The sequence below is a fragment of the Leptodactylus fuscus genome, chromosome 4 (assembly GCF_031893055.1).
Source record: "Leptodactylus fuscus isolate aLepFus1 chromosome 4, aLepFus1.hap2, whole genome shotgun sequence".
Lineage (NCBI taxonomy): Eukaryota > Metazoa > Chordata > Amphibia > Anura > Leptodactylidae > Leptodactylus > Leptodactylus fuscus.
This window is the reverse complement of record NC_134268.1, coordinates 30,307,287-30,329,820: the sequence shown is the minus strand read 5'-3', so window position 1 is coordinate 30,329,820 and position 22,534 is coordinate 30,307,287. Positions and strand designations below refer to the sequence as shown.

The following is a 22,534-nucleotide window of genomic DNA, read 5'->3' as shown; positions in this document are numbered from 1 at the left end:
ATAAAGGGAGTCTGTCAGAGAACCCAGACCCACTGATAGCGTAGGGTGTTATTCCCTTGTAATTCGCTGCCTCCGTTGCCGTGATATATTTCCATTTTTGTCAATATGCAAATGAGCTTTTTGGAGCCATAAGGATGGTGCTATTTACCTCTTAAAAGCAATGGCAACACCTTTGTTGTTCCAAAGAACTCACGTGTATATTGACAGAAATAGCGGCAACAGAGGAACTAGGTCACAAGTGGGAAACTCTATTGGATTTAGTTGTCCCTAAATCAATCTGTGGGCTGGATTGCTATGCTCGGGTCTGCTGACCCTAACCTATCTATCTGCAGGGCTGGATTGCTATGCTCGGGTCTGCTGACACTATTCTATCTATCTGCGGGGCTGGATTGATATGCTCGGGTCCTCTGACCCTAACCTATCTATCTGCAGGGCTGGGGTGATATGCTGGGTTCTGGTGATAAATGCAAGTAAAATAAAGCCAAGCAAAGAGTGCACAATGAAGAGTATTTAGCATTGGTGTGGATGTATTTGCAGATAATTTTGGAAGCTGTATAACCCCTTTAAAGAGAGTGTGTCATCAGAACCCAGCGTAACAACTCAACACTGGAGTGTTCTCATAGATCCCTTATAGGCATGAGTCTATTGAGAGATTGTAAAACTAGGCTAGGATGAGATGTGTAGTCTGTCCACAGATTCACCGCATGTATATAACGGTGATACAAGGAGCAACAAGTAAAGTAAAGCCAAGCAAAGGGTGCACAAGGGATCAGTGAGGATGTTGCACTGCTGTGGGTGTAGTTGTAGATCATTTTTGGAAGCTGCATAACCCCTTTTAAGCGCACAAACTTTTCTCTTGAGATGGTTATAAAGCACCAAGTCATCGTGGAAGATTCCAGGGTTATTCTGTTCTGTGCTTTTCACTTCATTAATCCCTCTCAGTCCTCTGAAAACACCTGCGGTTGCTAAAAACAGAAGGTGGTGGAGTTATAGATATTGTAATAAATGTTTAGAAGAGCGGCTTCTCTATATTAAACCTGGAAACACAGCTTGTGCCACGTCTAAAAGTAGTAGTGTAGATATATATACTGTAGATATATAGATAGATAGATATATATATATATATATATATATATATATATGCAGAGGATATTTCCATATACAATGTATTTTCATGAATGCTTCTATACACAGCTGTGATGCTGCAGCCGAGTGCCGAGTCAGCACATAGTCCTATCACATCCATACATTTCCTGATGTTTTATTCATTGCACCTTGTACAACCCTAGGCAATTGAGGTACAGAGGTAGTCCTTGTTTATTTGGCTTCATAAGGGTCTGTTTCTCATCTTAACATGATAATAGATGACAGCAGAGGGAATATACAGTACATGAGCCTATATGAGACAAGCAGCCTAACCATACACCTATACTAGCTGTCAGACTATGATCCCATAGAAGTGTATGGACGCTATACCATGTGTCTGGATGAGTCCAAAAGCTAGCCATACACTTCACATAGCCGTCAGCCAATAGCTAATCCTTATGGCACTCCTATACATATGGATAACCAGGCATCAGTGCAATGCAGGTATTGAAATTTAACATCCCTAAGACCGAACACACACGGCCAAGTGGGGAAAACCAGTCCGTGTTGCAGGCCTTATTTCCAGGACTTAGTTGTGTGAATTGCACTCACTGTTTCATGGCGAGGGTGATGCCATGAGCTTTCGAATGACCCAAACACTACTGTACGAAACCGATAGCTTTGCGTCAGGTCAATACTATAGCGTTTTTGCCATTTGGGAGCTCCCGGTAGCACAAGTCTCTATGATACATTGGGATTAATTCACACTGGAAGGCCCACAAAGGGACCAGTTTTTCCCAGACAGGACTTTAGCGCCTGACAGCGGCCTAATTCTCCTTCCAATGTATATGACCTGTCGGTGGAGGCTCACAGGTACATAAGATGGCTGAAAATTTTGCTAAATTTCCTGGTCTGGACAATTTTTACATGTATGGAAGCCCTTAGTTTCAGTCCAATATGTTCCTCTAGAGAGAATGTATACAGTATATAGATTGGGGTGGTCTTCTCATAGAGGTGGGCTTCTGTAGAGATTACACTGTATCCCCCAGTCTTTACTGTATACTGATATACACAGGTAGTAGGTACATTATATAAATGCTATGTACCTGACATGTACAGTAAGTTGTAGATGATTTTCCTTTCCTTTGTGAATATTGCTTCACCATCCAATGTTCTGGATTGACGCTTGCAATAAATTAACCATTTTATCCAACTTATGACATGCTCTATTCTTACAGTAAAGGTAGGAGATACTATTAGTATAAGATATTTCATAGCACACATTGCTCTTTAGGCCAGGTTCACACTGGGTTTTTTGGTCCGGAACCTGAGGTGGAGTATACCAGCATCCAGTCGCTCACTCCGCTCCGGATTAGGCTCAATGAATGGGCCTAGTCGGGATGGAGTGTCTTCATGCAGATTTGCCAGCCGACTCCACCTGAAGAATGAGCATGTCCGTTCTCTTTTCCGGCTCCCGGAAAAAAAAAACTGACCAGCTCCCATTGGTTTCACTGGGAGCCGTCTTTTTGGTCAGGATTTTGAGGCGGATACGGCCAAAAGACCCCATGTGAACTCAGCCTTAAAGAGGACCTCTCATGGTCCGGGGCACAGGCAGTTCTATATACCGCTGGAAAGCCGACAGTGCGCTGAATTCAGCCCACTGTCGGCTTTCCCGATCTGTGCCCCGGATGAAGAGTTAGCGGTGCTGGTACTGTAGCTCTTTACAGTCAGAAGGGCGTTCCTGACACTCTGTCAGGTACGTCCTTCTCCACAGCAGTGCCTATCGCGCTGTACAGTGTGAGCGGGGAGGAACGCCCCCCCCCCCCCCATCCCCTCCTGATAATACTCATCTATAGATGAGCACTGTGAGCAGAGGGAGGGGACGTTCCTCCCCGCTCACACTGTACAGCGTGATAGGCACTGCTGTGGAGAAGGACGTACCTGACTGACTGTCAGGAACGCCCTTCTGACAGTAAAGAGCTACGGTACCGGGACCGATAGCTCTTTACCTGGGGCACAGATCGGGAAAGCCAACAGTGCGCTGAATTCCGCAGTACTTTCCAGCAGTATATAGAATGTGCCCAAATCAATGAAAGGTCCTCTTTAATGTCCACACTTGCAAGGGGACCAAAGCAGAATTGACAGTCCACTTCTTACAAGGAAAGGTATCTAGTTGTGAGACTCACCTCTCCTAACACAAGAGAGTGTAGTGGCCCAAATCTGTATCCGAATTATAGCCCTCCATTTAACCTTTTATCGCACCCCCCTTTACATTCCCTATTTATTATCCTAGCTCAGTGGTAGGAAGAAAACTTTTCTCTGTAAGCAAACCAAGTCTCCGATGTGACTACTACTCCTAGTCATGTTCAAGGTTCTCTTATGGGTCAGACATTGGTGTTCCCTATAGGCAGCCATGGGGTTTTCTTCCTGCTGAAGGAGTGATCATTTGCATATTTTTCCCATCAAGCATTGCCTGTGTGAGTCCATTCTCTATTATTATCCGTAGGTAATAGACTTCCTCAATGGGTACTACATAAATCTGAGTGACGTGCAGGCTATTGATCCTTATCTTATGTAATGCCTGTTTTCCATTTTGTTTTACATGGTGATTATTACAAAATTCCTCTTGTTTTAACCCTTGTGTTTTGGTTCCCTTTTCTGTTTTCCCTAGAAAATGGAGACAAGGAAATAGAGAATTGTGAAGGTCTGTACACCATAGAGGGTTTGTTTGCTGTCACCTCTTTACAGGGGACATAGGCTAAAATGAACCCAACTGCAATTGATATCTCAATGTCAGGCCGTTTTCTTATCCTCTGAGCCCATATTTCTAAGGAAAAGGAAATAATTGAATTAATAACCCTAAATTGACATGGCAGTGATTTATTAATAACATGATAGATATAAAGGGATTGTCCTTAATAAAGATGAGCTGTATCATAGAGAAGATTGCTTGCTCCCGTCCTGGCAGACTCAAGCCATCCCTGCATTACACAAACAGTCATTCAGTGGTCACCCTATAGAACTATAAGGAGGGGAAATACATGGCTGGTACGGCTTACCCCCCTCCAAAATCAGATGTTTGTCTTGGTCCTGAGAGACAATCCCTTTGACAAACTTGTTCCTGTTCACGTCATCACAAAGCTCCTAAGTGGACTTCAGGACAGAAATTATGGCAAATGTTAGCAAAAGCGGTGCGGACTATAGATTGCCGTAATACAGCCTGCAGTCTGCTGATGTATTTGGTGGAATCCTAAATTCCCTGTACACTCTACCAGATAGTTTAAGGGGAATCACATCAATTTTTTCCTCCTAAAATGTTCTAGATACATAGATACATCCATGGGGGAATTATTTCCAAAACAAAGGAACATCAAAGTTCTGTCAGGTTACGTTCACAATAACCAAAAACCTGAACGCTTGTGTGAACCTAGCGTTACCGAGATTTCCATTGTTTGGAAGCTCAAACACACTTGGGATCCAGAACTGATGTCAATGCTTTTATTAGGTTATGGATTTCAATGCTTCAGGATTCCTGCACATGGGCAGTTTCGGTCTGTAAAATATGGTCTGTATACACATCTCCTGGACCATGTACCAAAACCTAGACACACAGTATCATAGGTATCTATAGTGCTGTAAGTCGCTGTCTCACTGTTGGGCTTCTCTGCCAGTACAGGATAGTAGTCCCACAGTGAGGTAGTGATTCACAGGATCATAGATAACATAGCCGTATGAGCCCAGAGTATGAGAAATACTGCCAGTATACAGACTATATTTTTTGGACCTGAACTGAGCTCTTGCAATGATCGTTACAGGAACACTCCAACCAAAACAGATACAATTGTATGTGTAGTGCAGGACCTAAGGGGTGGGGCAGAACTATTCTCTGTTACCTCCTACATCAAGCACCGCCCCTGAGGACCAACATAGTAAGTTACCTGTGCCCAGAGTATTCCTTTAGTAAAATAAAGCATAACTGATACCCCCGAACATGTTAATCTACCTGATCGATATCAATTGCAGTGCCGTGTGTTGCTGGTGTTTGTGTGTTAGATAGTCTTTACTATTCAACTCTGTATTGTACTATATTAACCTGAGATAATAGGCTTTACTCTCCTGAATAATCTTATACAAACGTGTTATGCCCGATTCACATCTGCTTTCGGTATTCTCTTTGGGGAGTCCTCACAGAGAACCCCTGAATGGAATACCGAATGTACTGACAATCTGTGAGCTTATAAAGCACACGTACGCCCTAGACTATAATGGGGTCCGTGTGTTTTCCGCACGGTGACCACATGGAACATGCAGAGAGAAAAGTACTTTATGAACTACTTTCCTCTCCGCATGATTCGTGCGGGCACCGAGTGGAAAACACACGGACCCCATTATAGTCTACGGGGTCCGTGTACTTTCATAAGCTCACCGCTTGTCATTGCGTTCAGTATTCCGTTCAGGGGGTCCCCATGTGGACTTTCCAAACGGATTAGCAAACTCAGATGTGAACCAGGCCTTACTGCTCATAATAATATTAATAATAAGTGTCTTTATATAGAGCCATCGTATTCCGCAGCACTTTACACATCAACGGGTTCATGTACAGACATTACAGAGTAATAAATCAATTCACACAATAGGATTGAGGGAACTACTGCAAAATCTATGGGGTAGAAGAGGGGACACTGATGAGGACAGGACCAGATTTGAGACTATGTAAAAAAAAAATATAAAAAAAAAAAACTGGTGTTCATATCTATCAGTATTTGGAACCCAATTGAGTCAATAGCACAGTATTGTGCACGCATCCTAAGAGACAATAAAGAGTGTTGCTTTTAAGAAGACATTGGCGGCCTGTGTTCAGCTGCATAGGCTCGAAACATGGTATTGTATTCTAATGGCATCAGTGTGTAGGGACATACCTTACTATCTCGGAGATTGCCAGTTTAATCACATATTAACCAAGTAATACTCTGCAAATTTCTAAGAAAAGGTACCCTAGACTTATTATTTTATGGGTAATGTCATAAATGTCTGGAGAGTGGATCAGTCGTCTATAATGTAACATGCCACAGCAGGGCAGGCAACCTCCAGCTGTTTTACAACTCCCAGCATTCATAGTGGCTCTGCGGTTCTTGCAACTCCCATTGAAGTGAGTGTTGGGAATTGTAGTTTGACAGCAGCTGGAGCGCTGAAGGTTGCTGACCCCTGCCCTAGAGTATATAGTTGGAAGTTGGGCATTAAGAATACTTCCATGATACACTGATACATGCTGTATACTGATTCCATGACGCTCATTCTTTACCAAGTCTTGGTGCAGCGATAGAATGCCCTAAACATTATTCAGAGCCCCTTTCACAGAATCTGTCATTTATCGATGGAAATTGTGTTATTTTATCTATTAAACTTACAGACACCACACCCAAAACTAGTGGATCCCATTTAGGGTTGATCGATCGGGATCGGAAAAGATCGGATTCCGATCCCGATCTTTTTTGGCGGGATCGAGGTCTCACGTTAGTTCCCACAATGCTTGGCTACTGGCCAATCATTGTGGGAAAAGCTAACAACATTGTTTCCCAAAAAAAGATCGGGATCGGAATTCAATCTTTTCTGATCCCGATCGCTGAACCCTAACCCCATTATAAGTCAGTGGGATCCAGTGGGCGCTGGTTGTGTCTGTTCCAGTTATGAATGGAAGGTACAACCCTAGTGCAAACATAGTCTTAATTGATATAAAATAATTGGCTCCTATTTGTCAAATTTTCTGTCACCATTTTCTGTCTCGGCCTACACCTTTAAAAAAAAAAGTGGGCAGAACAGAGTAGGGTACAAGGCAGCCCAGGGTGGGGATACTTCGGCCCAACAAATTTACTTATTTTGGGAACTGGCGAACGCTGTACCTGTAATTTAGACCTGTTCCTGGCTATTCTAAATTTCAGTTCTGGGACCTTCTGAGATGTACCAAAACATCTTTTGCCAGCAGAGGAATTGATTAAGACGGGCATAGTAAACACCAAGCTTAAGAAATCCTCCCTGTTGTATGAGTCTGGACCTTAAAGAGGACCTTTCACGATCTCCACCATCTCCAGTTCTTTTCTTCCTTCCTTAGTCGCTGTTCCATTGATCCTGATGCAGTTGGAATTGTAGCTCTAGTCCTCACCTGGTACTTGTAGTTCTCCAACAGCGGGAGAGCCACAGGTGTCAGTCTACACTGCAGAAGCTGTTCTGTTTTGTTATCATGTTGTGTCCATGTCATGTATGTTTCTATGTTCATTACAGTTTGGTGTTATTGCATGTGCATGTTTATCTCCTGTCATTTGCTTTGCATGTACACATGAAGAAGAGGACTGCCACCAGCTTGAAGAACAGGGCTCAGAGGTGGAGGCAGGTTGGTCTCACCTTTAGAGTTTTAGGCGTCTGTCCCTGTAGTTGTATTACACATCCACTGCTACTGTTATGACATAGTATGGATGGCTTTGAGTGTACCGATGTAGCAGAGGTAAAATGGTGATAAGTCAGCTCTGCTGCATTGGATAACCCTATGCCTGGTCCATCTGTAAGTAGTGCTGACAAGGAAGCTATGGGACCACCTAGTCTACTTCATTACCGTCCTATATCCACACTGAGTATTGTGGTGTTAATTAGAAATCCTCCTTAATAGCTTCAGATAACACAATTTTCCATACTCTTAATTACTCGACTCGAGATGAAGTTATCGCATTGTAACTCTTCGCCTGTGGCGGTGGGGAAAAAAAAAAAAAAACTTAATTGAATTATTTTCAATAGTTCTCTCTTTTTATGACATGTTAAATCGGCACAATACAGAAATCCATGTAGGTAGGGATTGTGTGTCGCAACTGTATGAAACCCCACGTGGTAAATAGATCACACTGAGCGTCATTTAAGAAAACGCATGAAGGGGTCATATGTGGAAACACAAGGATGTTATAACCAATAGCAACCCAGACAACTTTACCATCTTTCTAGCATAGTCTTATCTTGAACCTTTTAGTACAAAGTCATTTTTTGTACCAATCTTCAGTGCTGATCATTTTCTTAACATACAGAATTTCAAGTCTCCAATTCCCATTTTAGTTTATTTTTTTTCTCTGGTGGGTATTTGGTGAACCTTTTTGTAATATAACGTACTTTGATAACCTATCTAACTTCCTTTCAAAAGAAAACAGGCTGTAGCATTATCATTAGCAATGATCTAACTAAGCATTGCCAGGGAGACTCGGGTTCTGTGCAGCATATTGAGCTGAAGCATTTACCAAATGGCTGTCTCTCAGGTTTTAGGGTCCAATCACACGGAGGAAAATGGTGAGGAATTTGGTGTGGAATTTTCCACGCTGAAAATAAAGTCTCCCATTGATTTCAATGGGTTCCACTAGGTTTTTTTTTTCCCTACTAGTGGAATTTTCCGCATTGAAGTCAATGGAAGGTTTTTTTTTTCAGCGTGGAAAATTCCACACCAAATTCCTCACCATTTTCCTCCATGTGAATGGACCCTTATACCAGCTAGAAAAAAAGGTTCTGATATCACAAAAAAAGCTGGACTTCTCATCCTCTGTAATATACAAAGGTGTACAGACTTTCCCAAGTAGCAGCTCAGTTAGAGGGTTGCTGTGGAGAATGTTACGGCCTGTTTTCTATCAGAAAGGAAGTTAGATAGGTTAATAAAATAAATTACAAAAATGTTCACTAAACACCCCCGACACAACGGCAAAAAGAAATGGGAGTTACACTTTAAATGATCACACTTTGGCTGCCTTTGAGCACCACTAGAGGTAGCTTAAGAGCTTACCCTTCGTTCACATCTGCATTTGGTATTCTGCCCGGGGGAGTCTGCATGGGGACCCCCCAAACGGAATATCAAACGCAACTGCAAGCGGTGTGCAGTAAAAGCACACGGACCCCATAGACTAAAATGGTGTCCATTTGCTTGCCATGCGCTGCCCGCACGAATCATGTGGAGAGGAAAGTAGATGCTGAACTACTTTCCTGTCCACATGATCCCTGCAGAGATCTGGCGGCAAGCATACAGACCCCATTATAGTCTATGGGGTCCGTGTTCTTTCACTGGCACACTGTTTGCAGTTGCATTCGGTATTCAGTTCGTGGGGGTCCCTCATGCAGACTCCCCTGGCTGGAATACCAATGCAGATGTGAACGAGGCCTTACTGTTTACTGTGTTAGGCTGCCTTCACATGGGTAACGCTGGGCTTGTAAAAATCCTCATTCACAGCCGTACACGCGAGCGCTGCGGAAGGCTCCCGAACACTTCCCATTCACTTCAATGAGAGCGCTCGTAACACCGGCATTACGAGCGCTCCCATTGAAGTGAATGGGAAGTGTTCGGGAGCCTTCCGCAGCGCTCGCGTGTATGGCTGTGAATGAGGATTTTTACAAGCGCGGCATAACTCCGTGTGAAGGCAGCCTTACTGTTTTACAGTGTCTCTCCTCCCTGACATCTGCTTCTTAAAGGCGACCTTTCAACACTAAGTCCGACCCCTTGCAACCTTAAATAGGCTCTACACCACCGATTCCACCACTTTGGGAATTTTTTCTCCAGACCGCACCGTTCCCAAGCAATCTAGTTTCTCTACTGTCAGGTCGCTATAGGTTACCTATATATTTAATGGGGAGGAAAAAGCACGAAGAAAAACACAACAAAAACTTGCGGTTGCTTTAGGTTAGAGCACGCGTTTGCAATTCCACATATGCACCTGTTTTCCTAAATGTAGCCCATTGATATCTGCCACCACATTGACCCCATTACCTTCCTTCCAACATATCATGTTTCTGTGCTGCATTTTCTCCCTCCTCTTTCCTCAATGTCTAGCTTCTTCTGTGTCTACTCATCTTAGGGGGCACTCACATGGAGTATTTTGGCACAGATCCTGATGCAGAATCCGCGTCAGAATCCGCATGGAAAAAAAAGACTCCCAGTGACTTCAATGGGTTCTGTTTTCTGCGTGAAACCCATTGAAATCAATGGGAGGCTTCTGTGGAAGAGTGTCCTGATATACCAATCTCATAATTTTACTAACACAGTTGCACATGGAGCTGTTTTTTAAGGCTGAAGCTTCAAGTTGTGCAGGGGCACAATATAGCTCCCATCTTAGGCCCGATTCACATCTACGTTTGGGTTTCCATTTGGGTAGTCCACTTGGGGACCCCCCGAATGGAAACCTATCCGCATAAAAAAAACGGCTACCTACGAAAACCCGCAGATCCCATAGACTATAATGGAGTCTGTGTTGTTTCCACTCAGTTTCGGCACGAAAAAGGCATATTTCGTGCAGATGGGGAACAGAATGGCCCGAACACAGATGTGAACCTGGCCTTATATGTGACTATATTGTGCAGTTCTTCCATATGCCTCTGATTTTATGGCACTCCATACTTTATCTCAAAAGTATTCTCCTGCAAAGAGTATCTTTGTGGTATAGTGTGATACAAAGACTCCATATGGCGGCACATACATACGTATACCCCCATATATGCTAAGTGCCGATTTACCATGTGCATGAGGACTTAAAGGGAGTCTGTCACCAGAGCCCAGCATATCAACCCAGCCCTGCAGATAGATAGGTTAGTGTCACCAGAACCAGCATATCACCTCAGCCCTGCAGATAGATAGGTTACTGTCACCAGAACCAGCATATCACCCCAGCCCTGCAGATAGATAGGTTAGTGTCACCAGAACCAGCATATCACCCCAGCCCTGCAGATAGATAGGTTAGTGTCACCAGAACCAGCATATCACCCCAGCCCTGCAGATAGATAGGTTAGTGTCACCAGAGCCAGCATATCACCCCAGCCCTGCAGATAGATAGGTTAGTGTCACCAGACCAGTATATCACCCCAGCCCTGCAGATAGATAGGTTACTGTCACCAGACCAGTATATCACCCCAGCCCTGCAGATAGATAGGTTACTGTCACCAGACCCAGCATATCACCCCAGCCCTGCAGATAGATAGGTTACTGTCACCAGACCAGTATATCACCCCAGCCCTGCAGATAGATAGGTTACTGTCACCAGACCCAGCATATCACCCCAGCCCTGCAGATAGATAGGTTACTGTCACCAGACCCAGCATATCACCCCAGCCCTGCAGATAGATAGGTTACTGTCACCAGACCAGTATATCACCCCAGCCCTGCAGATAGATAGGTTGGTGTCACCAGAATCAGCATATCACCCCAGCCCTGCAGATAGATAGGTTACTGTCACCAGAACCAGCATATCACCCCAGCCCTGCAGATAGATAGGTTGGTGTCACCAGACCCAGCATATCACCCCAGCCCTGCAGATAGATAGGTTAGTGTCACCAGAACCAGCATATCACCCCAGCCCTGCAGATAGATAGGTTAGTGTCACCAGAACCAGCATATCACCCCAGCCCTGCAGATAGATAGGTTAGTGTCACCAGAACCAGCATATCACCCCAGCCCTGCAGATAGATAGGTTAGTATCACCACAACCAGCATATCACCCCAGCTCTGCAGATAGATAGGTTAGTGTCACCAGAACCAGCATATCACCCCAGCCCTGCAGATAGATAGGTTAGTGTCACCAGAACCAGAATATCATCCCAGCCCTGCAGATAGGTTAGTTTCACCAGCACCAGCATATCACCCCAGCCCTGCAGATAGATAGGTTAGGGTCTCTTGAATGTAGTAGTGTTTTCCGCTCATGAATCAGTGTCTCTTTTTGCTGAGATATCTGTTTTTATCAGTATGATTTAAATGAGTTATTTGGAGCAGTGACAACTCCCTCATTGCTCCAAAGAGTTCATTTGGATTTTGACAAACCAGGTGATACCTCCACAACAGAGGGTGACCCTAACCTGCAGAGCTGGATTGGTGTGCTGGGCTATGACGACAGACTACCCTTTAGACTGGGGCCCCACGTTGCGAAAACTCTGTGTTTTACAGTACCTGCAAAGTGGATGGGATTCTGGCAAATCCCATCCACACATTGCAGAAAAATATCCGCAGCGGACATTCTGCGTTTTTGAAAACACTTTCATTTTATATAGATATGCCTACGGAAATGCTGGCGTTTTCTGTATAGGTATAATAGGGGCAGAAAGTCCGCAGAGTATAACGCAATGAAAAACGCTTTAGAAGAAAATCAATATGTTTCCGATTTTTTTTGTGTTTTTCTGCATTTTGCTACTTGGGGCTTTAGCCTTAAAATGAATTGTGGCAAAGCAGTTGCCACTTTGTGACATATTTATCGCCCCATTAACCCTATCGTGTCCTGTGTCTTCTTTACAATGTAATGCAGATGTCAGTCCGTCTATGACTACGTGCGCTGTCTCGTATCCTGTATAGTGTTCTACATTAATAATTGTTTGTTTTTGATGTGATAAAGATTATGAGGAGAAACTGCAGAGTCCGCCTGTAAATGGGAGAAAAGGCAAGTGACCGCTGTAGTGTAGAGAACTGAGACTAGTGGGAAGTATCTCCGTACAAGGATATTAAGGACGCGCTCCTTCATCGCTACGGGCAAACCTAAAATGTTATAGGACGACATTACATTAATACTGGTATTATTACTGAACCAGCCTGCAGGCAGCATGTTATAGATTCGCAAGAGCGGAGCAGATTTCTATATCATTTTATAGGAAAAGATTCAGTATATACCATGCGCTCTTTCTATTTTTAGGAGTCTGGTGGGCGGTTCTACTTAAGAGTCCAGTGGGTGGTCACTGAGTAGCCCCGCCCACTAGACCAGGGATTTTAATGAATACAATTTAAGTTCTGCTGAATCTTTTCCCATAAATCTCTATATGACGCTCTTGCTCTATAACATGCTACCTACAGATAGGACGGTATGTACTCCGTGACAGGTTCCTTTGTAGACCTGATGCAGTCTTCTATGTTATATCTATCACAATGCTTGTATCTGATACTTCCCACCTTACTCTTTCCCGTAGTGTAGCATGTGTGTTTTTCATAGTTTGTTGTGGTATGTGTTTATGTGCTTGTTTGACCTCCGTCCTGAAACCTATCCTCGTCTACATACCTGGGAGCAGCCGCTGTGGAGTAGTCAGCAGGCGACATTCTGCAGTCATGTAACTCAGCCATATCATACAACATGGTAGGCTATCGGTTCTATAGAACTAAAGCTCATGAGGGCATCCCCTATCCATGTGCCATATAGATGTCAACAGGGAGGGTTCTACACTCAGGTCACGCTCTCTATGTAGAGTCCATTCAGTACATGATCACCTATTAATTGATGGATCACCAGAAATTAAAGGGAGTATGTCACCAGAACCAGCATATCACCCCAGCCCTGCAGATAGATAGGTTAGTGTCACCAGAACCAGCATATCACCCCAGTCCTGCAGATAGATAGGTTAGTGTCACCAGATCCCAGCATATCACCCCAGCCCTGCAGATAGATAGGTTAGTGTCACCAGAACCAGCATATCACCCCAGCCCTGCAGATAGATAGGTTAGTGTCACCAGAACCAGCATATCACCCCAGCCCTGCAGATAGATAGGTTAGGGTCACCAGAACCAGCATATCACCCCAGTCCTGCAGATAGATAGGTTAGTGTCACCAGATCCCAGCATATCACCCCAGCCCTGCAGATAGATAGGTTAGTGTCAGCAGAACCAGCATATCACCCCAGCCCTGCAGATAGATAGGTTAGTGTCACCAGAACCAGCATATCACCCCAGCCCTGCAGATAGATAGGTTAGTGTCACCAGAACCAGCATATCACCCCAGCCCTGCAGATAGATAGCTTAGTGTCACCAGAACCAGTATATCACCTCAGACCTACAGATAGATAGGTTAGGGTCACCAGAACCCAGCCCTGCAGATAGATAGGTTATGGTAACCAAAACCAGCATATCACCCCAGCCCTGCAGATAGATAGGTTAGTGTCACCAGAACCAGCATATCAACCCAGCCCTGCAGATAGATAGGTTAGTGTCACCAGATCCAGCATATCACCCCAGCCCTGCAGATAGATAGGTTAGTGTCACCAGAACCAGCATATCACCCCAGCCCTGCAGATAGATAGGTAGGATCACCAGAACCAGCATATCACCCCAGCCCTGCAGATAGATAGGTTATGGTCACCAGACCCCATAATATCGCCCCAGCCCTGCAGATAGATAGGTTATGGTAACCAAAACCAGCATATCACCCCAGCCCTGCAGATAGATAGGTTAGTATCACCAGAACCAGCATATCACCCCCGCCCTGCAGATAGATAGGTTATGGTCACCAGACCCCATAATATCGCCCCAGCCCTGCAGATAGATAGGTTATGGTAACCAAAACCAGCATATCACCCCAGCCCTGCAGATAGATAGGTTAGTATCACCAGAACCAGCATATCACCCCAGCCCTGCAGATAGATAGGTTAGTGTCACCAGAACCAGCATATCACCCCAGCCCTGCAGATAGATAGGTTAGTGTCACCAGAACCAGCATATCACCCCAGCCCTGCAGATAGATAGGTTAGTGTCACCAGAACCAGCATATCACCCCAGCCCTGCAGATAGATAGGTTATTGTCACCAGATCCAGCATATCACCCCAGCCCTGCAGATAGATAGGTTAGTGTCACCAGACCCAGCATATCACCCCAGCCCTGCAGATAGATAGGTTAGTGTCACCAGAACCAGTATATCACCCCAGCCCTGCAGATAGATAGGTTAGTGTCACCAGAACCAGCATATCACCCCAGCCCTGCAGATAGATAGGTTAGTGTCACCAGACCCAGCATATCACCCCAGCCCTGCAGATAGATAGGTTAGTGTCACCAGAACCAGTATATCACCCCAGCCCTGCAGATAGATAGGTTAGTGTCACCAGACCCAGCATATCACCCCAGCCCTGCAGATAGATAGGTTAGTGTCACCAGAACCAGTATATCACCCCAGCCCTGCAGATAGATAGGTTAGTGTCACCAGAACCAGCATATCACCCCAGCCCTGCAGATAGATAGGTTAGTGTCACCAGAACCAGCATATCACCCCAGCCCTGCAGATAGATAGGTTAGTGTCACCAGAACCAGCATATCACCCCAGCCCTGCAGATAGGTTAGTGTCACTTAATTCAGTGTCATCCCTTTGTGAATCACTGCCTGTGTTGCTGAAATTTGACCATTTTGCCAATAGGGAAATGAGCTATTTGGAACAACAACACCCTCATTGCTCCAAAGAGATCATTTGCATATTGACATAAACACTGATGGAGGCAGCGATTTATAAGTGGAGATCACCATTTGATTCTCGTTTTCCTATCCTAGCAGGACAGGGTTCTGCTGACAGGTTCCCTTTATATCAGACCAATCTGCTATCTGGCATCATTAGCAGTTGAAGACACCATTTCTAATTCTGCTTTATAACACACTTACATTAAAAAAAATTAATAGATTAAGAGTTACCGTAATAATATATAACAATATACAAACATAGGGGCAGCATGCAGAATATTTTAATGCTCAGATGATATCCTACATGAGTAAAATTAATATCTAGTGGTTATTACAAATATACTTGTTAGGAAAACAAAAAGTAAAAAAAAAAAAAATTTGCATGTAACAATGACATGCGGGACTTATTGTAGTAAATTTCTGTTATGTATAGTACCAGAGAAGCTCCAGGAGAGGGCAGCAGAGAGCTGTGTAATGTGTAGGCAGTGGAGATGAGTGATGGCGGCACAGCTCTCTGTACATAATATGGACGTAGAGCAGCACATTATACCTGCGATTCGTGTACCGCCAATCATTCACCAGACATTATTCTCCATCAATCAAATGTATTTCATGTTTGAAATTAATTTTTGGAAATATTCAAATAATAATAGGTAAATTATTTCTGCTGTTGTATACTATGGAGCAGTTCTTGAGTCACCTCTAGCTGTATGTACGGTATGTGGGTACATTGCCAGATGTAGCTTTAACCTGAGACCCTGGGGCCTTACTGTACTAATTTATATGTAGGTACAGGTAGAGTTTCTTCCTATTGCCTTCCCTGGCAATATTCATGGCATTATCCATCACATACCATAATCCTTTTAGGTGAATATAATTCTATACTATGTCACCATACTGCGCACCATATGGCGCACACTTAGTGCCTGCAGATTGGAAGCCACGGTGCATGAAACTATATAGTAGGGAGGATCAGGTAGGTTCAGTCTTACAGGATAACAATTAAAAATGCATCTACATGTGCTATGTGAAGTATCCACTAGAAAATATCACCGCCAAATATGGCCCTCATAGGATATAACCCCCCTGATCTGTAATCCAGAATCTAGGGCTAAGTTTTTGAAAACTGTCAAACAGAACAGAAGCCCATATTATAGCTGTGCTTATTTTCACAGAAATTCTGCAGAGTTTTCCTGCTTCCATTGTACCTATAGGATAACCCCCGGCATTTCCATAGGGTATAATTGACATGCTGCCATTTTCAATAATGTGACAGTTGTGGAAATTGCAGCATGTCCACTGTCCATATTTTTGGTGACTGTACACCAGGTAGGGCCCAAGCCTAGACAGTTTTGTTAGGAAGCATAATCCTCTTACCGATTGTGATACATCTGACGCCATCACAGTAGGTTATTAAAAGTGGGGCACAAGTAGACACCAATTTTAATAAATCTGCCATATGGTTCTCATTACAGTATGTCCCACATCTTTGACTGCATTTAATTTTTTTTTTTTTTTTTACCTCTGCAGCAGCTACCTGCCAGTGGTCATTCAGTCTTAAAAGGATTCTACCACTAAATCAACATTTTTTCTATTTACCACATTGGAATAGCCTTAAGAAAGGCTATTCGTCTCTTTTACCTTGCTCAGTCTCCTCCGGCCTGCTGTTCCATAGAAATACTGGTTTTTACCGGTATGCAAATGAATTCTCTCACAGCAATGGGGGCGGGCCCCAGCACTCAAACGGCAATGGGGGCTTCCCCATTGCTGGCAGATAACTCTCTCCAGCGACGCCTCCATCTTCAGCTGCATCCTCCCCTTCTCTCATCGTCTTCCGTTTGGGTCAACTCCGACGCCTGCACAGTCGGCTCTACCAGTGAGACACCAGTAGAGCCGACTGCGCGTGCCGGCCAGCGGCCATTTTTGGGAGGCCACTCTTGCTCTTGTAGTTCAATACAGGAGCATCCTACCAAAAATGGCCGCCGGCCAGCATGCACACTCGGCTCTGCTGGTGTCTCACTGGCAGAGCCGACTGCGCAGGCGTCGAAATTTGACCCAGACAGAAGACAGAAGAGGCGGTTGCAGCTGAAGATGGAGGCGTCGCTGGAGACAGTCCTCTGGCAACAATGGGGACGCCCCCATTGCCGTTTGAGCACTGGGGCCCGCCCCCATTGCTGCAAAAGATTTGTATACCGGTAAAAAACGGTATTTCTACGAACGGCGGAACGGAGGCGACTGAGCAAGGTAGGAGACAAATAGCCTTTCTTAAGGCTATTCTGACGTGGTAAATAGTAAAAAAAAGTTTGGTTTAGTGGTAGAATCCCTTTAAACACTTAAAGGGCTGTTTGGGGCACTAATCCATACAGGCTCTTGGACCCCACATACATGACACAGTATTCTTCTGATGGGCCGAATATGCAACGGAATACATTCAGAAGACATGTGAGTGTACCTGACCCTGTTATCTCACTTGTTCATGGGCACAACATGTCCTTTATAGTGATATTACAGTCATATTCTCCTCATTCTGTTGTGCACTCATATCTATGGAGGCTTCCAATCCATTCCCTGATGATTATAGAGCAGGTCCTATCGAGGTGAATACATACCAGAATGCACTCTGTTATCTCTCTGAGTGTCATGTGACTGTATTCCGCTGCAAACTCGGCCCCACATTGGAGACACACGCGGTCATGTGCATAGGGCCTTATGGACCAGTATCTTACTAGACCACATTGCCTTAGCCTAACACTGGCCATGGCCACAATAAAAACCAAACCTTTACACTTACCTAGAGAAGAGTCCATGATTGCAGGCCTCATCGGGCTCTTTACTGCAGCCAGGAACAGTGCACCGTGACTTCCTTGCCCCTGGTCCAGTACATGCACAGAACTTCCTAAAAACTTGATATTCTGAAATACTATCCTAAGAATAGACCAGCAATATCTACTCTCGGTCAGCCCCTTTAGACGTATTGTACTGCTAATCAGCCCGACCTTTTAAATTTTCATAACCTCCTGTAATAAGATATTCATTTCTTCTATATTAACTTCCCTTCACAGTTTAGTATTGTCTATAAATATGGAAATTTTAACCCCTACTCTTTTACAAATTTACTAGAAAGGACGTGGCCCAATACTGTGACACTCCACAAATCACTGTGACCCAATGTTAGTATGTTTAAGACAAGCACCCTGCCCCCTCCACTCCGAACTGTCCATATTATTACCCATTCCACCCTCGGATCACATCATTTTCAGCTCATGTGCACCCATTTGGAAAGCATTGGTAATTCTAAGGCCTCATGTTCACGACTGTGTGCATTGTGCGGGTCAGCGAAAATAGCAGAGATGACACACAGATTGGTATCCATGTGTTATCCGTGCTTTTCAATGACTCTTACATTGACATGACGCACAGGTATAGGACCTGCTCCATATTTTGCGGTTCTTCACTACGGCCAAGACACAAAGCCACAAACATTGCAGCTGTGTATATGAGCCCATAGAAGTGATTGAGTCCCTAATTTTATCCACAATTGCGATCAGCAGCAATAACAATTACGGTCGTGTGCATGGAGCCTAAGTTTGTTATGTCACAGGGCTGCTATGAAAAGACTTTATTATTAAAGGCTTTCTCCGGGATTGGAACTGTGATATCCTCTCCTTAGATTCTTAGCATAAGCATTAATGTTTGCAGGGGACATTTTGGACCGAGGTTCCTTGGGTCCACCAGATAGAATTATTCTGGGGCTACCTTCCAACAAGCCCTATGAAATAGACCATAGTACCTTCCAAATTAGTTTTCAAACACTGCTACTTACCTCTCTTGGACTCTGGCGAACTCCCGGCTGATGTCGGCCATCTTCAATGATGGAAGAGACGTCACTTGAGCCAAGCTGGCGTTGCGACGCATAAGAACACAAGCCCAGCCCATGTGATGTCACCAAGTAGACCCAAAGCTATCCGGATTCAGGAGAGGTAAGTAACAGTGTTTTTTACGTTCCCTCACCTCTCCTGAGCCTCCGATCATTATACTCGGGGGGTCTGAAAAGACCCCCTGATATAATGATAGTGGTGTTTGTGGGGTTCTTTATACCGCGTTCCGGCCCAATTTAAGCTCTGCTTCTGCTGAAACATTATTGTGTTACAGCTTGAGCCCTTCAGGATAATCCACCATTGTGCAAGGATATACACAAAATTTGTTCACAAAGTACCTGCATATTAAATCATATGTAACGGCTGAAGAAGAGCAGAGGATACACTGTACAGCGCTATAGGCGTTACTGTGGAGAAGGACGTTCCTGACAGACTGTCAGGAACGCCCTTCTGACTGTGAAGAGCTATGGTACCGGGACCGATAGCTCTTCACCCGGGGCACAGATCGGGAAAGCCGACAGTGTGCTGAATTCAGCACACTGTCGGCTTTCCAGCAGTATATAGAACTGCCTGTGCCCCAAACCATGAAAGGTCCTCTTTAAATGCCCCACTCCCCCTCCCACCACTAATTTACACCACATCACTACTTTTAAAAGATACCAGCCCCAAAACTCCTCCCGCCACTCAGACCATGGCCCTTTCCTTATACAGCTCAGGGCCAGGGTAGTGAGGGTACAAGGGGGAAGTTTTATCCAAAATATCCACCCCTAAAGATTCATTCTTGAACCTCAGTGCCCTGTTCCTGTCATTGTTTGTCAGACCCTTGTCCTTATTATTAGGGATCCAGGAAAACCTACAGCAGTTAACCCTTTTGATTCAACACATGGATCAACATACATAGAATTCTAAAATACTATTAAAGTCCAAAATTGTACAGCACGTGCTCACATGTCAGAGCGGATTCTAAATAGCAGCGCTGAGCTCTATAGTGTAACCAGTGTTACTTAAACTCGGTGCTGTATTTTATTCATGCCTTGTACATTTCACCATATGAATTAATAATTACAGCTTTAGGTTGGCGGTGCAATGTTTCCAGCACTTTTTGATACGTTTCCAGTGGGGAGCAATACAAGTTATTTGTGATCCCGTTCACTTATCTTACCTGCTGCAGCTCTATTATTTTATTTGGTGAAATGTGCTGCAGACACAAGGTCCAATAGCTATAGAATATTACAAGCCGCCACTGTTAGATTTGTTACCTTTTTTATTATTCCTTTTCACCCCTGGATGTATTTATTACTGTGGTTAAGTAGTGGACTCTAACAACAAAGAGACTTCGTAGTCAGGCTCAGTAGATCCTCACTTTATGATCACAGACTATACTCTTTCTCATGACTGATCCTGGCCATATAATACAAGGCCATATGATACAAAGCCAGCTCAAGTCCACCAGAGCAGGAATCTAGAGAAATACTCTATATTCAGAGGAGGGTCCAAAGTGGGGGACCAGCTCAATATCATGCATATGTCTTAGCAGAACATATGGACTGGAGTTGTGTTCTTAAGACAACCCCTTTAAGATTACAAAGTGGAGGGTTTTCCCATAATAACCAATCAGATTCCTCCCTGGGATCTGGACAGCTCCGTCACTTACTTTATTTTGACTATTTTTAATAAATCTCTCCCTTACTGAATGTCCCATTCTGACTGTATCTTTCCATGTAGGGTCAATGATGGTAAAAAATAATAATAGAGCCAGGTTTAGGTTGGTGGGGGGGCCGCCCATTACAGCTTGGGGTCCCAGTTATGGAGCCAGCAAATCCCTGAGACTATAAAAGACAGAGGCAAGCTCACCCCTCCTGTGTGTACCATTGAACAGTCATGTTCAGGATGGAAAAAACTAAATAGTCAATGACTCCCTTAATATTTCATTGAACACACTCCCATGTTCTATAGGGGTGTATAGGTGCAGCTGGGTGCCACTATCCTGGACCTAAGAATGCTCCAAACAGGGGCAATAACTGTATTAATACCTCTGAAAACTCGGGCTGGGGGACAGCAGTTTTTTAGGGTTGGTTTTGTGGGTCTGGGCAGTGTAGTAAGGGTTGGGGTTCGGCTTGGCCATACATTGGAAAAAGTGTCTTCTATTATTTAACGACCAACTGGTCACCCATACTTAGCCCAGCACCCCCGATATACAGCAGACTATAGGGGGCAGTAAGCCAGTGGTGTTCCAGTATCTAGTGCTGAGTATAATCACACATTACTCTGCTCCTCATCCATTATGTATGGTTACTGGAGGGAATATAACATGTGCAGGAATCTTTAGTTTTGTGGCGATGCTGCAGCTCTCTGTCCCAGGGTCACACTAAGTGCACGTGATATGGCGAGCAGAATTAGAAAAGGGCTTGTCCTAAATATAATACTGGTTATCTTGTGATCAGGGGTGAGGCAAAAGGTGGCAAAGTACCCAAGACACTGACATTAGGTTCACAAAAGCGTTCGGCTTAATGTTTTTGAGGTCCTGAAGAATGGAAACCTAATCCACTTAAAAAGTAGTTACCCAGGGAAACCCACAGACTCCATTATAGTCTATAATGGGGTCTTCTGGGTTTCGGCCCGAAAGATGCAGAGAGAAAAATCCTTGTAAGGAACATTAGAATAACATCTTCTTCCAAGAATAGCACCACACCTATCCAGTGGCTGTGTATGGTAGTGCAGCTCAGCTTCATTCACTTCAGTGGAATAAATCAACAAATCTCTCTTTTTTATAACTATCTTAGATTTATTCATTCATTTATATCTTTGAATGGATGAATCTCTTTTTTATCTATCTATATATCTGTTTATCTATTAACCTCTGTTCTGTGTCATATGTATAATTTCTATTTTAATCCTAATCTATCTATCTATCTATCTATCTATCTATCTATCTCCTATCTATCTATCTATCTATCTATCTATCTATCTCCTATCTATCTATCTATCTATCTATCTATCTATCTATCTATCTATCTATCTATCTATCTACCATCTGTCTATAATCTATCTATCTATCTATCTATCTATCTATCTCCTATCTATCTATCTATCTATCTATCTATCTATCTCCTATCTATCTATCTATCTATCTATCTATCTATCAATCTATCTATCTATCTCCTATCTATCTATCTATCTATCTATCTATCATCTATCTATCTATCTATCTATCTATCTATCTATCTACCATCTGTCTACAATCTATCTATCTCCTATCTATCTATCTATCTATCTATCTATCTATCTCCTATCTATCTATCTATCTATCTATCTATCTATCTATCTATCTATCTATCTATCATCTATCTATCTACCATCTGTCTACAATCTATC

The 22,534-nt window shown here is 43.8% G+C and overlaps 1 protein-coding gene across 41 annotated transcripts in view; it reads left to right on the top strand.

The window, feature by feature from the left end:
* RIMS2 (regulating synaptic membrane exocytosis 2) overlaps positions 1-22,534 on the top strand; it is a 478,194-nt gene that overhangs the window by 346,276 nt on the left and 109,384 nt on the right. For 23 of the 41 annotated variants that reach the window (XM_075270181.1, XM_075270178.1, XM_075270180.1 and 20 more), the window contains 3 exons: positions 3,758-3,790; positions 7,427-7,474; positions 12,474-12,518. The exons of 12 other annotated variants lie outside the window; for them this stretch is intronic. In XM_075270181.1, the coding sequence (XP_075126282.1) occupies positions 3,758-3,790; positions 7,427-7,474; positions 12,474-12,518 (126 nt within the window). The remainder of the gene's footprint in view (positions 1-3,757; positions 3,791-7,426; positions 7,475-12,473; positions 12,519-22,534) is intronic. 6 more of the 41 variants (XM_075270216.1, XM_075270212.1, XM_075270218.1 and 3 more) reach the window with 2 other exon arrangements.